This window comes from Zea mays, chromosome 9 (genome assembly GCF_902167145.1).
Source record: "Zea mays cultivar B73 chromosome 9, Zm-B73-REFERENCE-NAM-5.0, whole genome shotgun sequence".
Taxonomy (NCBI): domain Eukaryota; kingdom Viridiplantae; phylum Streptophyta; class Magnoliopsida; order Poales; family Poaceae; genus Zea; species Zea mays.
This window is the reverse complement of record NC_050104.1, coordinates 5786945-5797909: the sequence shown is the minus strand read 5'-3', so window position 1 is coordinate 5797909 and position 10965 is coordinate 5786945. Positions and strand designations below refer to the sequence as shown.

Genomic DNA, 10965 nt, shown 5'->3' with positions numbered 1-10965 from the left:
TCTGTTTTACCCTTTGCAGTTCAAATTTGTTACAAACCAATAAGTAGGATGCATATACGGAAAAAAATTATGAAACAATAACATATAAAATATTCCTATCATAGTAGTGCATAAAATGGTCTCAAATGTTAATCTATAAATTGGCTCGTTATGTTTTTGTCCAATGACAATTGCGGGTAATTTCGATCAAACTTTAAGGGGAGGTCCATATTTGGTTGGTTGAGGAGCTGTTTTAAGGGAGGGTGGAGCAGGTTTTTTTAGATCCCACATTTCTTCACAGAAACGACTCCCAATCTTTCGGCTCCACACGAGAATCAGTTTTAAAAAATACCCGTTTGACACGGCTCCTCTAGATCCTCGCTTAGAATCAGGAGCTGGAGCTGTGCCAAACAGGCCCTTAGTGACTAACCGTCGCTCCAAAACTTTTAGCGACTAACTGTCGGTCGCTAATAAAGGTTGGTAAAGATTAACCTATCGTGTAGTGTACATAAATGTCTCGTGTCTTTAGTGGTATCTAAGAGGGTAAGTGTAAAAAACACAAAAAACGTATCTTCGTAAAGAAACGTCTTTAGCATGGTTTTCTAGAATTCTAAGATACGATTGTATCCATACTCACATAAATAAATTGTGTTTTGAGGGGTTTAGTGAATGAGATACAAAGCTCAGATACATTAGGTTGTATGAATAAGTTTCTTAGGTGTATCGAGTATTCGGAGAACCGCAATATAGTATCTAGGATTTACACGCCCTTAAGACTACATACAATGAACTGTCTTTTCTTTAAAATCAATAACATTATAAATATAATTAAAAACAATATGTACGAAAAGTCATGTAAAGACGAGCATTGCGAAGACACTATCTCTTATATTTTTTTCATTTTATCTCTTAACGATCCCTCAAGATGAGGCATTAAATGAAGTTATACATAATCTTATTATAAAAAGGAAAAAACTACAATATAAGACATGTAGAACCTTGAGCCCATGGATCTTATACATAAAATACTATATGATATAGGGTGTATTTAAAATTTGTCATATTATAAATATAGTTACGAGATAGTCGTATAAAGATAGAATTTTCACAAAGAGACGTCCCTTGATTTTTTTATTTAACCCCTTAGAGATCTCTCAAAAGAACACATTAGATGGTCGAAGTTGTGTACATGACAAAAAGAACATGTATATCAAGTACAATAGACAAAAACCAACACGGGCAAGCATAATCGGCTGCATCAATTAACCTTTGCAACTCTGACGTGGCACAAAGCCGAAGATACATAAAAACATGTGACACTGCTCCGATCCGCTGCTACGTGGTGTAGGCGACGGCCGACGGGACACAAAAAACACAAACACGTAGGTAGGTACGCGTACACGGACTATGTACCTACCAGCACACACGCGCGCGCGCAGCTAGCTATAGCTCTCTCCCACCTGAGATCTTGAACAGAGCGAGGGAGCACACACAGTAGTACTCGATCTCTTCGGGCGGGCGGGCGGGCGGGCGTCAGACGGTGTCGAACTCGTCGGCGGCGAGGGCGGACTGGCTCTGCATGCGTCGGAGCTTGAAGGAGGAGAGCCTCTGGGTGTCGGGCTTGGCGGCTGCGGGGGCCTCCTCGAAGCGGATGTAGGTGTAGACCCAGGCTCCGGAGAGCGTGCCGACGACGGGGCCGAGGAAGTAGATCCAGAGGCCCGTGAAGACGTTGCTGGCCACGGCGGGCGCCAGCGTCCTCGCCGGGTTCATCGATCCGCCGGACACGGGCCTGCAAATGCCACTCGTTTCCCCCACACGTACGTCTTAATTAGCTTAAACGTACACGTGTGTGTGTGTGAGTGGCTGCTCAGTGCATGCATGTGTGTGCAGTCTGCAGTGATCCGCCTAGCTAGACTGCTAGAGCCAGCAATCCCGGGTTTGTTCCATGCATGTATTCTATCAACACTAGTACTAGGGTCAGAGAATTTTTAAAATTCTATATGGATAGTTGTAAAGCCTTTTTCTTTAAAAAAAAAGGAGAAAAATGCCGCTGGGTCATATATACCGAAGAACAACGTCATTTCAGCTTATAAAGTCGCTTCGCGCGCTTGCTTTCGTCCTAGCTACCGCGCGAGGACCTCTCTATGCAGACGTACGATGTCTTCAGTGTGACACCACTACTCTACTAGTACTAGCTAGCTAGCTAGCTAGTAGCCCTTTGTCGAAAGTCTACCATGTTTGAATTAACTCGTCGCGATCAGTGCTACAGTAATGTCGTCCTTGCTAATGAGGGTCGTCGTAATTAGGTTAGTGTGACGTGGCGTGATTCGTGGTTGTTGGTGCTCATATTACCCAGCGAAGATGGACGTAATGCAAACCGCGGAACCGACTGCTAACCCGGCCAACTCACCCACCTGCAGCCAAAATTAAAAAAAAAAACAAAGTTGAAGCAACAGCCAATAAGCTAGAGAACGTGGTATACGTTGAACGCGACTGCTGCATTCAGGGATATAGATGTAGATGTACTGACCGCCCTGGAGTCGGTGGCGACGGCGCAGGTGACGAACATCATGTTGAAGGTGACGACGATCTCGATGGCGAGCGCGTGCCAGTGCGGCCCCGACGGCGTGGTGGTGCCGATCACGGCGATGGGCTGGAGCACCGCCTTCAGCACGAACGCCGCGCACATGGCCCCCGTGAACTGCGCCGCCCAGTAGAAGGGCACCTGGGATTCATTTGCATTGGGACGAAATACAAATAATTATTCACGCATCAAAAAACAAAACAAAACAAAACCGCATGCATGCGTGCATGCATGACGTGCGGCTGATCTTTAGCCAAATTAAGCTAGCAAAGCTGCACGGCGCCCGTCCATCGAGCCCTGCGGGGCCGACGTACGGATCCAAAATCAAAATAAGCCGCTCGGCGTTCGTGACGTGACGTGATGGGATGGGCACGATCGATCGGTGCACGGGGGGCGCCACGTCCGTCGAATCAGGCCGGCCGCCGGGCATTCACAGCGAGGCGCATGCCGGTGTGCTATCGTTGGTTGGATCGATATGGGCACGCCATAGGATATATTCCGACGGAAGGCTGTGGCTCTAAAAAAAACAGCCGCGAGAATGTCAACCCCGGCGCCGCCGGCCGGCGGGGTACGACGCCCGCGGCGGGTGGCCATGCATGCATGATGCATATAAGTGGGGCCTAATAATGGAGGGCTTCGCTGTAAGAAGCATGCGTGCGCCATTGCATGCATTAGTTTTCTCAGGCCCCGTTCGGTTGTACTGGAATAAGGCTGGATTCATTCTAGCTCATCAAAATTTATATAAATTAGAGAAGTAATCCAGCTATGAATTAATCTGGGGCTACAATCCGGAACAACCGAACAGGGCCTCAGTAGTTCTTTTAATCATCTGTTGTATATATATATATATATATAGCCATATAGGGCGCACGTACACAAGCGCTTTTTATTTGTTTTTTTTTCTTGAAAAACGTAGGCCGTGAAAATTGCCAGGTAATCGTCATGTAATTAATCCTCTCACTAATAACAACTCGAACGTCAGGCCAGTTCTGGTGACAGAGCTAGCTAATTGTATAGTTTACCTTCTGGTTTATAGTTCAGTTTTTTTTTTGGTAGATACTGTATGTAACAATATAGGCCCTCAGCTGGTAAATAGTTGGTTTGCCTTTCTATCTACCTAGTTCTTCGTACGCTTACCTATTTAATTTCATGCTGTCGAGTCTTTTTTTTTTTGTCTACACTCCACCTCCACGTTGTTCTCGGAAAAGCTATATCGTCGTAGCTAAGCTAAATCCTAATTTACCTGAGATGGCTAGCCAAGTGCATAACAAGGTGGACTGAAATAGCCCAGCGAACGAAATTAAGAGCTAGCTAGCTAGCTACCGGCCTCGCGCGAAAAGAAATAATATATATGATGCCAACACGTTGAAAGCTAGCTGTGTGCACTTCCATCCGCGTTTGCAGGGACGTACGAAGACGCACGACGACGAAACAATTAAGAGCAGAGAGAAAAAGGCGAATCAATTAAACCGATTATTAAGAAGAAGGGCCGGCGCGGCGCTGGCTAGCTCGTACATGCTACGTACCTGGATCCAGGGGAAATGGCGGAAGCACGCGAAGGAGAGCGTGACGGCGGGGTTCATGTGCGCGCCGGAGATGTGGCCGGTGGCGTAGATCATGACGGTGACGATGAGGCCGCCCGCCACCGACTGCCCCAGCTGCGAGATGCGCGCGTTGTCCTCGCCGTAGATGGACGCCGCCCCGCAGGTCACGAACACCAGCAGGAACGTCGCCACCACCTCCGAGATCACCTGCCATACCCATATGCATGTATGCGTACGTGTTGTTATGCTATATATGCACGCGCAACGCAAGAGAGATGGGCCGTACGTACGTAAGTACGTCGTCAGTGGCATCTCGATCAGTTTACCTTCTTCCCAAGGTGCGGCGGGAAGATGTCGGCGATGGATTTGCTGTCCGGGTAGAACAAGGCGGCGGCGGCGGCGGCCGCGGAGCCGCCCTGCACGGTGGAAAGGTCGTGGATCTCGTTCGAGTAGTTCACCCGCGAGTTCGTCCTCGACGTGGTAGAGGCAGCCATATGATGGATAGGCTATCAGCTCGATTGGCCGCTGGGAGATGCAAGCAGCTCAGGACGATGATGCTAGCTGCGCTCGGTGTTTGCCTGCTCTCAGCTCCGCAGCGCGCAGCTATGTATTTATAGATGGGCGTGGCGCGAGGGATCGGAAGGGCCGGGCCGGCCGGGCGAGACCGCGAGCCGTCCGCGTCCTGGCCCGGTGGACGACGGGGACGTCGTCGGGTGGTGGGCACTGCCAAGCACACAGAACTGTGTGCTCTGCCTTTGCGCTTGTGGCTGCGGAGCGCGCGGGCGAGACGGATGGATCGTCCCGTGGGAACTGGGACTTGCTGTGGCAGGTGGTGGAGTGGTGGTCAAGTCTGCAACCGGCCGTGGGTTTACATCGCTGCTGCAGGCAAAAAAAAATTTCCCCCGGCTGAAGACTTACGTTGTTGCTGCTCTAGCTGCTGCTGATCGGGCATCTCCGGCTGGGCAGCACATGGTTTCACTTTCATTGTAATCAGACACAATGAAGCATGAAACTTTCGGGCAGTGAATTTCAACAGGGAGTATTGGCTGATGATTGTGGGATTTGCAAGAACACATGCTGCGTGATTGGTTGATTGGCGTCGAGCGCCGGTCTCCAGCTAACCTGGACCGCTGGGTACGCATGATAGGTGTGTTTCTGCGCATGCAGGCAATCAAGCGAAAAAATGCCTATGCTGCGTGCAGGCTGCCACCCTCCTCTCCAGTTAATCAAACAGACGCTGCGCAAGGTCAACGAGACGTCGCGGGCCTGGAGGCAGCCGGCCAACCAACCAATCACATAGATAAAGAATGCTATTGGATAATTTGGGGACTTATCATGTGGGAAGTGGATAATGCTAATCTCACGATACTGCTAGTGCGTGCCAGGGTTATTTCTCTAGAAGAGGTCCTGCAATTCATAGTCTTCTGTGTTTCGGAGGGGTTTTCAGGGATTCTCTTAGACAATCCAATGTGAAGTAATTGAACAAGAGCTATTGGGTGCACTCCCTAAAGATGAGGATCTGATCCCTCCCCATCATGTGAATGGACATGAGTTGTCTTTTCATTTTATAGGTCTAGGGCAACCGACTTTAAATGCAGGGTTTGACCTAAACAATCCCTTGTGAATAACAATGTTGTTGACCAAGATGCAGATGGGCGGGAGGAATGGCCTCCTGAGCCACTCCCCCAAGTTGCAGCACAACATATAGATGATCTAGAGGAACAATTCAGCTACCAATTCTCTAGTATGGAAGACCTTACTCTGTGCCTTCTTTGTGATCTCAATTGTAAAGGCAAGAGACTCCAAATTGTGGATATTCCTCGCAAACGGGAAAAAGACTATAAGAAAGAAAGCCGTGGTATTCAAGTTGATCATTGGATCGCTTGAAAGGGGTTGAGTGCAACCCATGTCCATTGGGACACCACAACGTGGAAGTAGGCAAGTGTTACTTGGCCGAACCACGGGATAAAAATCGCGTGTCTCTTGTGTTGCCTTCTCTGTGATTGTTTTATCCACAAGAACTCGCTTCAAAACCACTTAGTCGCGCTGACACCTTAATAACTAAGTTTTGTGGCTATTTAGTGTTTGATTTTACAGGATCACCTATTCACCCCCCCTCTAGGTGCTCTCAAAGGTACACAATGAAATCATCACCAAAGGATTTTTCAACCCTTTGTCTCTTGCTCCTTTTAGGAGCATCATTGTCATCCTCCTTTAGGACAATTTCATGTGGCTGTTCAAAACTCTCAACAGGTGTACTATGTTCAGAAGTTATCTCAGAAGAATATCTAGAATTGCTATGAATGTCTTTCATTAGAAATATGTGTTCAAAGAAAGTAGCATCACGTGATTCCATAATAGTATCAACATACACATCAGAAACTTCAGATTTAACTACTAAAAATCTATATGCTATGCTACACAAAGCATATCCAAGAAAGACACAATCCACTGTCCTTGGACCAAGCTTGCGCTTTTTATTAATTGGTACATTGACTTTCGCCATGCAACCCCAAGTGCGCAAGTATGAAAGTGATGGTTTTCTCCCAACCCACTTCTCATAAGGGGTTTTCTCTTCTTTGCCCATAGAAATTCTATTCAGAACATGACATGAAGTCAGGACTGCCTCCTCCCACCATGCCTTAGATAAAACCACAAGTGTCTAACATGGCATTCACCAGATCAGTCAACGTACGATTTTTCCTTTCAACAATCCCGTTTGATTCGGGTGAATAGGGAGGCGTCCTCTCATGAATAATACCATGTTCTGCACAAAAATCATCAAAGGCTTTGGGAAAGAATTCGCCACCACGATCTGATCTAAGACGTTTGATCTTTCTCTCTAGTTGGTTTTCAACTTCAGCCTTATAGATTTTAAAGTAGTCTAAAGCCTCATCTTTAGTTTTTAGAAAGTATACATAGCAAAAATCTAGACGCATCATCAATCAATGTCATGAAGTATCTCTTGCCACCTTTTTTCAACACACCATTCATCTCACAAAGATCAGAATGTATGAGTTCTAGAGGTGCCAGGTGTCTCTCCTCAGCAGCCTTGTGAGACTTTCGAGGTTGCTTCGACTGCACACAACTATGGCACTTAGAACCTTTGACTATGGTGATATTCGGAATTAAACTCATGGTTGAAAGCCGAGACAAAGAGCCAAAATTAATATGACACAAACGAGAATGCCAAATACTCGCAAGATCATCAACATTAGCACAAATATGGTTCACAGACTTATTATTGAAATCTATCAGAGAAAAGCGGAACAAGCCTCCGCAATCATAGACTTTACCAATAAATTGTCCATACTTAGACACAACTAATTTATTGGACTCCAAAACTACCTTGAACCCATCTCTACATAGAAGGGTTCCGCTAACGAGATTCTTGTGTATAGAAGGGACATGTTGCACGATCTTTTCCGAAGTAAACTTCAGATCCACCGTGCCAGTGCCATGAACAGAAGCATGTGACCCATTCCCCATTAGGACGGAACAATCCCGAGCACCCTGATAAGAAGAGAACAAATTAATGTCAGAACACACATGAACATTAGCACCAGTATCAAGCCACCAACTAGGTGATTGAAATACTGAGAAGATGAAAGGTAAATTATCATACCCTTTGTCTTCCTCATTGCTAGCGATCACTGTGTTGACATTTCCCTGTTTGCCATGACAATCCGCTCGATCAGGACAATTCTTAGCAAAATGACCCGTCTCGCCACATGCGGAACATGTCAGTTCAGCCTTGTTCTTCTTCTTCTTGAAGTTGATAGTTTTGTTTGGCTTGTTAGATTTTGGCTTTCCTTTGCCCTTGTTGTGGTTCCTTTGAACCATGTTGGCGCTGGAGTGGCCCTCGCCTCCTTTAGAACCCGTATCCTTAGCTCGAGCTTTCTACTCAACATCCAGAGACGCTATCAGAATTTCAACTGATATCTCCTATCTCTTATGTTTCAGAGATGTGGCGAAGTTCCTCCATGTAGAAGGCAACTTTGCAATAATGCATCCAGCCACAAATTGGTCAGGAAGGACTATCTTAAGGTGGTCGAGCTCCTTGGCTATACACTGTATTTCATGAGCTTGCTCTACAATAGAGCGATTATCAGCCATCTTATAACCATAAAAGCTCTCCATGATATACAGGTCACTGCCAGCATCTGATGTACCATACTTGGTAGTAAGTGCATCCCACAACTCTTTCCCGTCTGTGTGCTGAATATTCGCATCAACCAGACGGTCAACAAGGGCGCTAAGAACTGCTCCCGTAAAGATAGTATTGGCATGATCGTACTCTTTCTCCTGTTCAGAAGTCAGTGCGCCCTCAGGTTTGCCTTACTAACATGGAACACATTCATAGCAGTAAGCCAGAGCGTGGCCTTGACTTGCCACCTCTTAAAGTGCATACCATTGAACTTTTCTGGCTTCAGCGTGTCGGCAAAAGCAGCCATATAAAAACTAGGAAATTGTCTACAATAAGGTTTTTGGATTGTTGAATAATTAGACAATTTTTAGTTTAAATTCCGAATATAAATCATGACCAAATCAGAAGAACTAAAGTAAAAAATTATGCCGCTCAGGAACGGCGCATGAGTTATCATATTGGGTTAGGATCCTTATTCATCAACTATAATTTCACAATATTTGGTTCGACTACAAGACATGCCGCTCAGCAACGGCGCATGAGTTATCATATTTGGTCGTTTATTGTACGAGATATGTATTGCCAAATCTATGGAAAACCCAATCACTCATCGACTATAGGGATATAGGAAATGAAGATTTACCGGTTGGCACACAGTCGACAAAAGGAGATCGAGTTGATTTGGATATAAGTGAGTGTTCGGTTGAGTCATCAAATTTGGTCGTTTATAGATAGATCTTCGTACAAGCTTCACCGTGTAAGCCAGCGTGATATTCCTGCTGCTTTGTTCGATCTACTACAGCCTGAACGGTCTAGCACTAATTGATCTGGTTTTAATTAGGCATCAACACTTGACATGGTGTCCGGAAAGCAGTGCGAGCGTTTCTTTTTCTTCTCTGCGTATACGTATCAATTCAGAAAGTGACCCAAGATCATGTTAGGATTTATGGGCTTGGCCCAATTAAGTTATTCAAATAAATCCCAGGAAAATCTCAAAAGCCCATATAAGTGGATGGCAAAGGGATAGGTGGAACCAATAGCACCATATTGCTAGCTCTTGTGGAGTAGAGCTAACTTAAATATGGAAGCCACACTCACTCACCAAGTCATGGATGAGAGGAGAGAGTGTGGAGAGCCACACGCGCGCGCGCGCTCGCTCGCCTCGCCGGGCCGGGGCGGGGCGAAGGGCGCGGGCGCACGACATGCGCGTGAATGGTCCGCCGAAATCCGGCCCCTCGCCTTGCGGGGGCGCGAAGCACTGGGGTCGCGGACTCGGCCCTATAAAAGGAGCCCGGCAGCCAGCCTCCAAATCATCCCAGATCCCAGTTCGCTTTCGCCTCTCTTCATAGCTGAGCCGCCTTTTAGTTCCCTTCGTCCCGACCGCAGAGGTGCATCTGCGATCAGGAGAGCAGGTCTCCGGAACCCTTCGTCTTCTAGATCCTGCACCGGGAGAGGGCGAATAAGGTTTTTGGGAAGCGTCTTCACGCGACTGCTCGTGATCTGCTGACCTCGTCAACCCATCTGATCCTGGCGCGCGCCAACAATCAGTAAGTCTAATCAGTACGCATCATCTGATTTGGCTTTTATTTCAGTTCTTCTGATTTGGTCATGATTTATATTCGGAATTTAATTTGGAATTTGTCTAATTATTCAACAATCCAAAAACCTTATTGTAGACAATTTCCTAGTTTTTCTATGGCTGCTTTTGCCGACGCGCTGAAGCCAGAAAAGTTTAATGGTATGCACTTTAAGAGATGGCAAGTCAAGGCCACGCTCTGGCTTACTGCTATGAATGTCTTCCATGTTAGTAAAGGCAGACCTGAGGGTCCACTGACTCCTGAACAGGAGAAAGAGTACGACCATGCCAATACTATGTTCACGGGAGCCGTTCTTAGCGCCCTTGTTGACCGTCTGGTTGATGCGAATATGCAGTACACAGACGGGAAACAGTTGTGGGATGCACTTACTACTAAGTATGGTGCATCAGATGCTGGCAGTGACCTGTATATCATGGAGAGCTTTCATGATTATAAGATGGTTGATAATCGCTCTATTGTAGAGCAAGCTCATGAAATACAGTGTATAGCCAAGGAGCTCGACCACCTTAAGATAGTCCTTCCTGACCGATTTGTGGCCGGATGCATTATTGCAAAGTTGCCTTCTACATGGAGGAACTTCGCCACAGCTCTGAAGCATAAGAGACAGGAGATATCAGTTGAAAATCTGATAGCGTCTCTGGATGTTGAGGAGAAAGCTCGGGCTAAGGACACGGGATCTAAAGGAGGCGAGGGCCACTCCAGCGCCAACATGGTTCAGAAGAACCACAACAAGGGCAAAGGAAAGCCAAAATCTAACAAGCCCAACAAAACTACCAACTTCAAGAAGAAGAAGAACAAGGCTGAATTGACATGTTTCGCATGTGGCGAGGCGGGTCATTTTGCCAAGGATTGTCCCGATCGAGCGGATCGCCGTGGCAAAAAGGGCAATGTCAACACAGTGGTCGCTAGCAATGAGGAAGACAAAGGGTATGGTAATTTACCTTTCATCTTCTCAGTATTTCAATCACCTAGCTGGTGGCTTGATACTGGTGCTAATGTTCATGTGTGTTCTGACATCAACTTGTTCTCTTCTTATCAGGGCGCCCGGGATTCTTCCGTGCTAATGGGGAATGGGTCACATGCTTCTGTTCATGGCACTGGCACGGTGGATCT

At 46.6% G+C, this 10965-nt stretch overlaps 1 protein-coding gene across 1 annotated transcript; it reads right to left on the bottom strand.

Annotated features, from left to right (window-relative positions):
* Positions 1-1233: 1233 nt before the first annotated feature.
* On the bottom strand, positions 1234-4686 carry LOC542497 (NOD26-like membrane integral protein ZmNIP2-3). Its single transcript, NM_001112047.2, has 5 exons — positions 4434-4686; positions 4090-4314; positions 2510-2704; positions 2332-2393; positions 1234-1768 (listed from the first exon to the last, which is right to left on the bottom strand). Exons 1-5 carry the CDS (start codon positions 4599-4601, stop codon positions 1513-1515), a joined length of 906 nt encoding a protein of 301 aa, NP_001105517.1. The 5' UTR covers positions 4602-4686; the 3' UTR covers positions 1234-1512.
* Positions 4687-10965: the final 6279 nt, after the last annotated feature.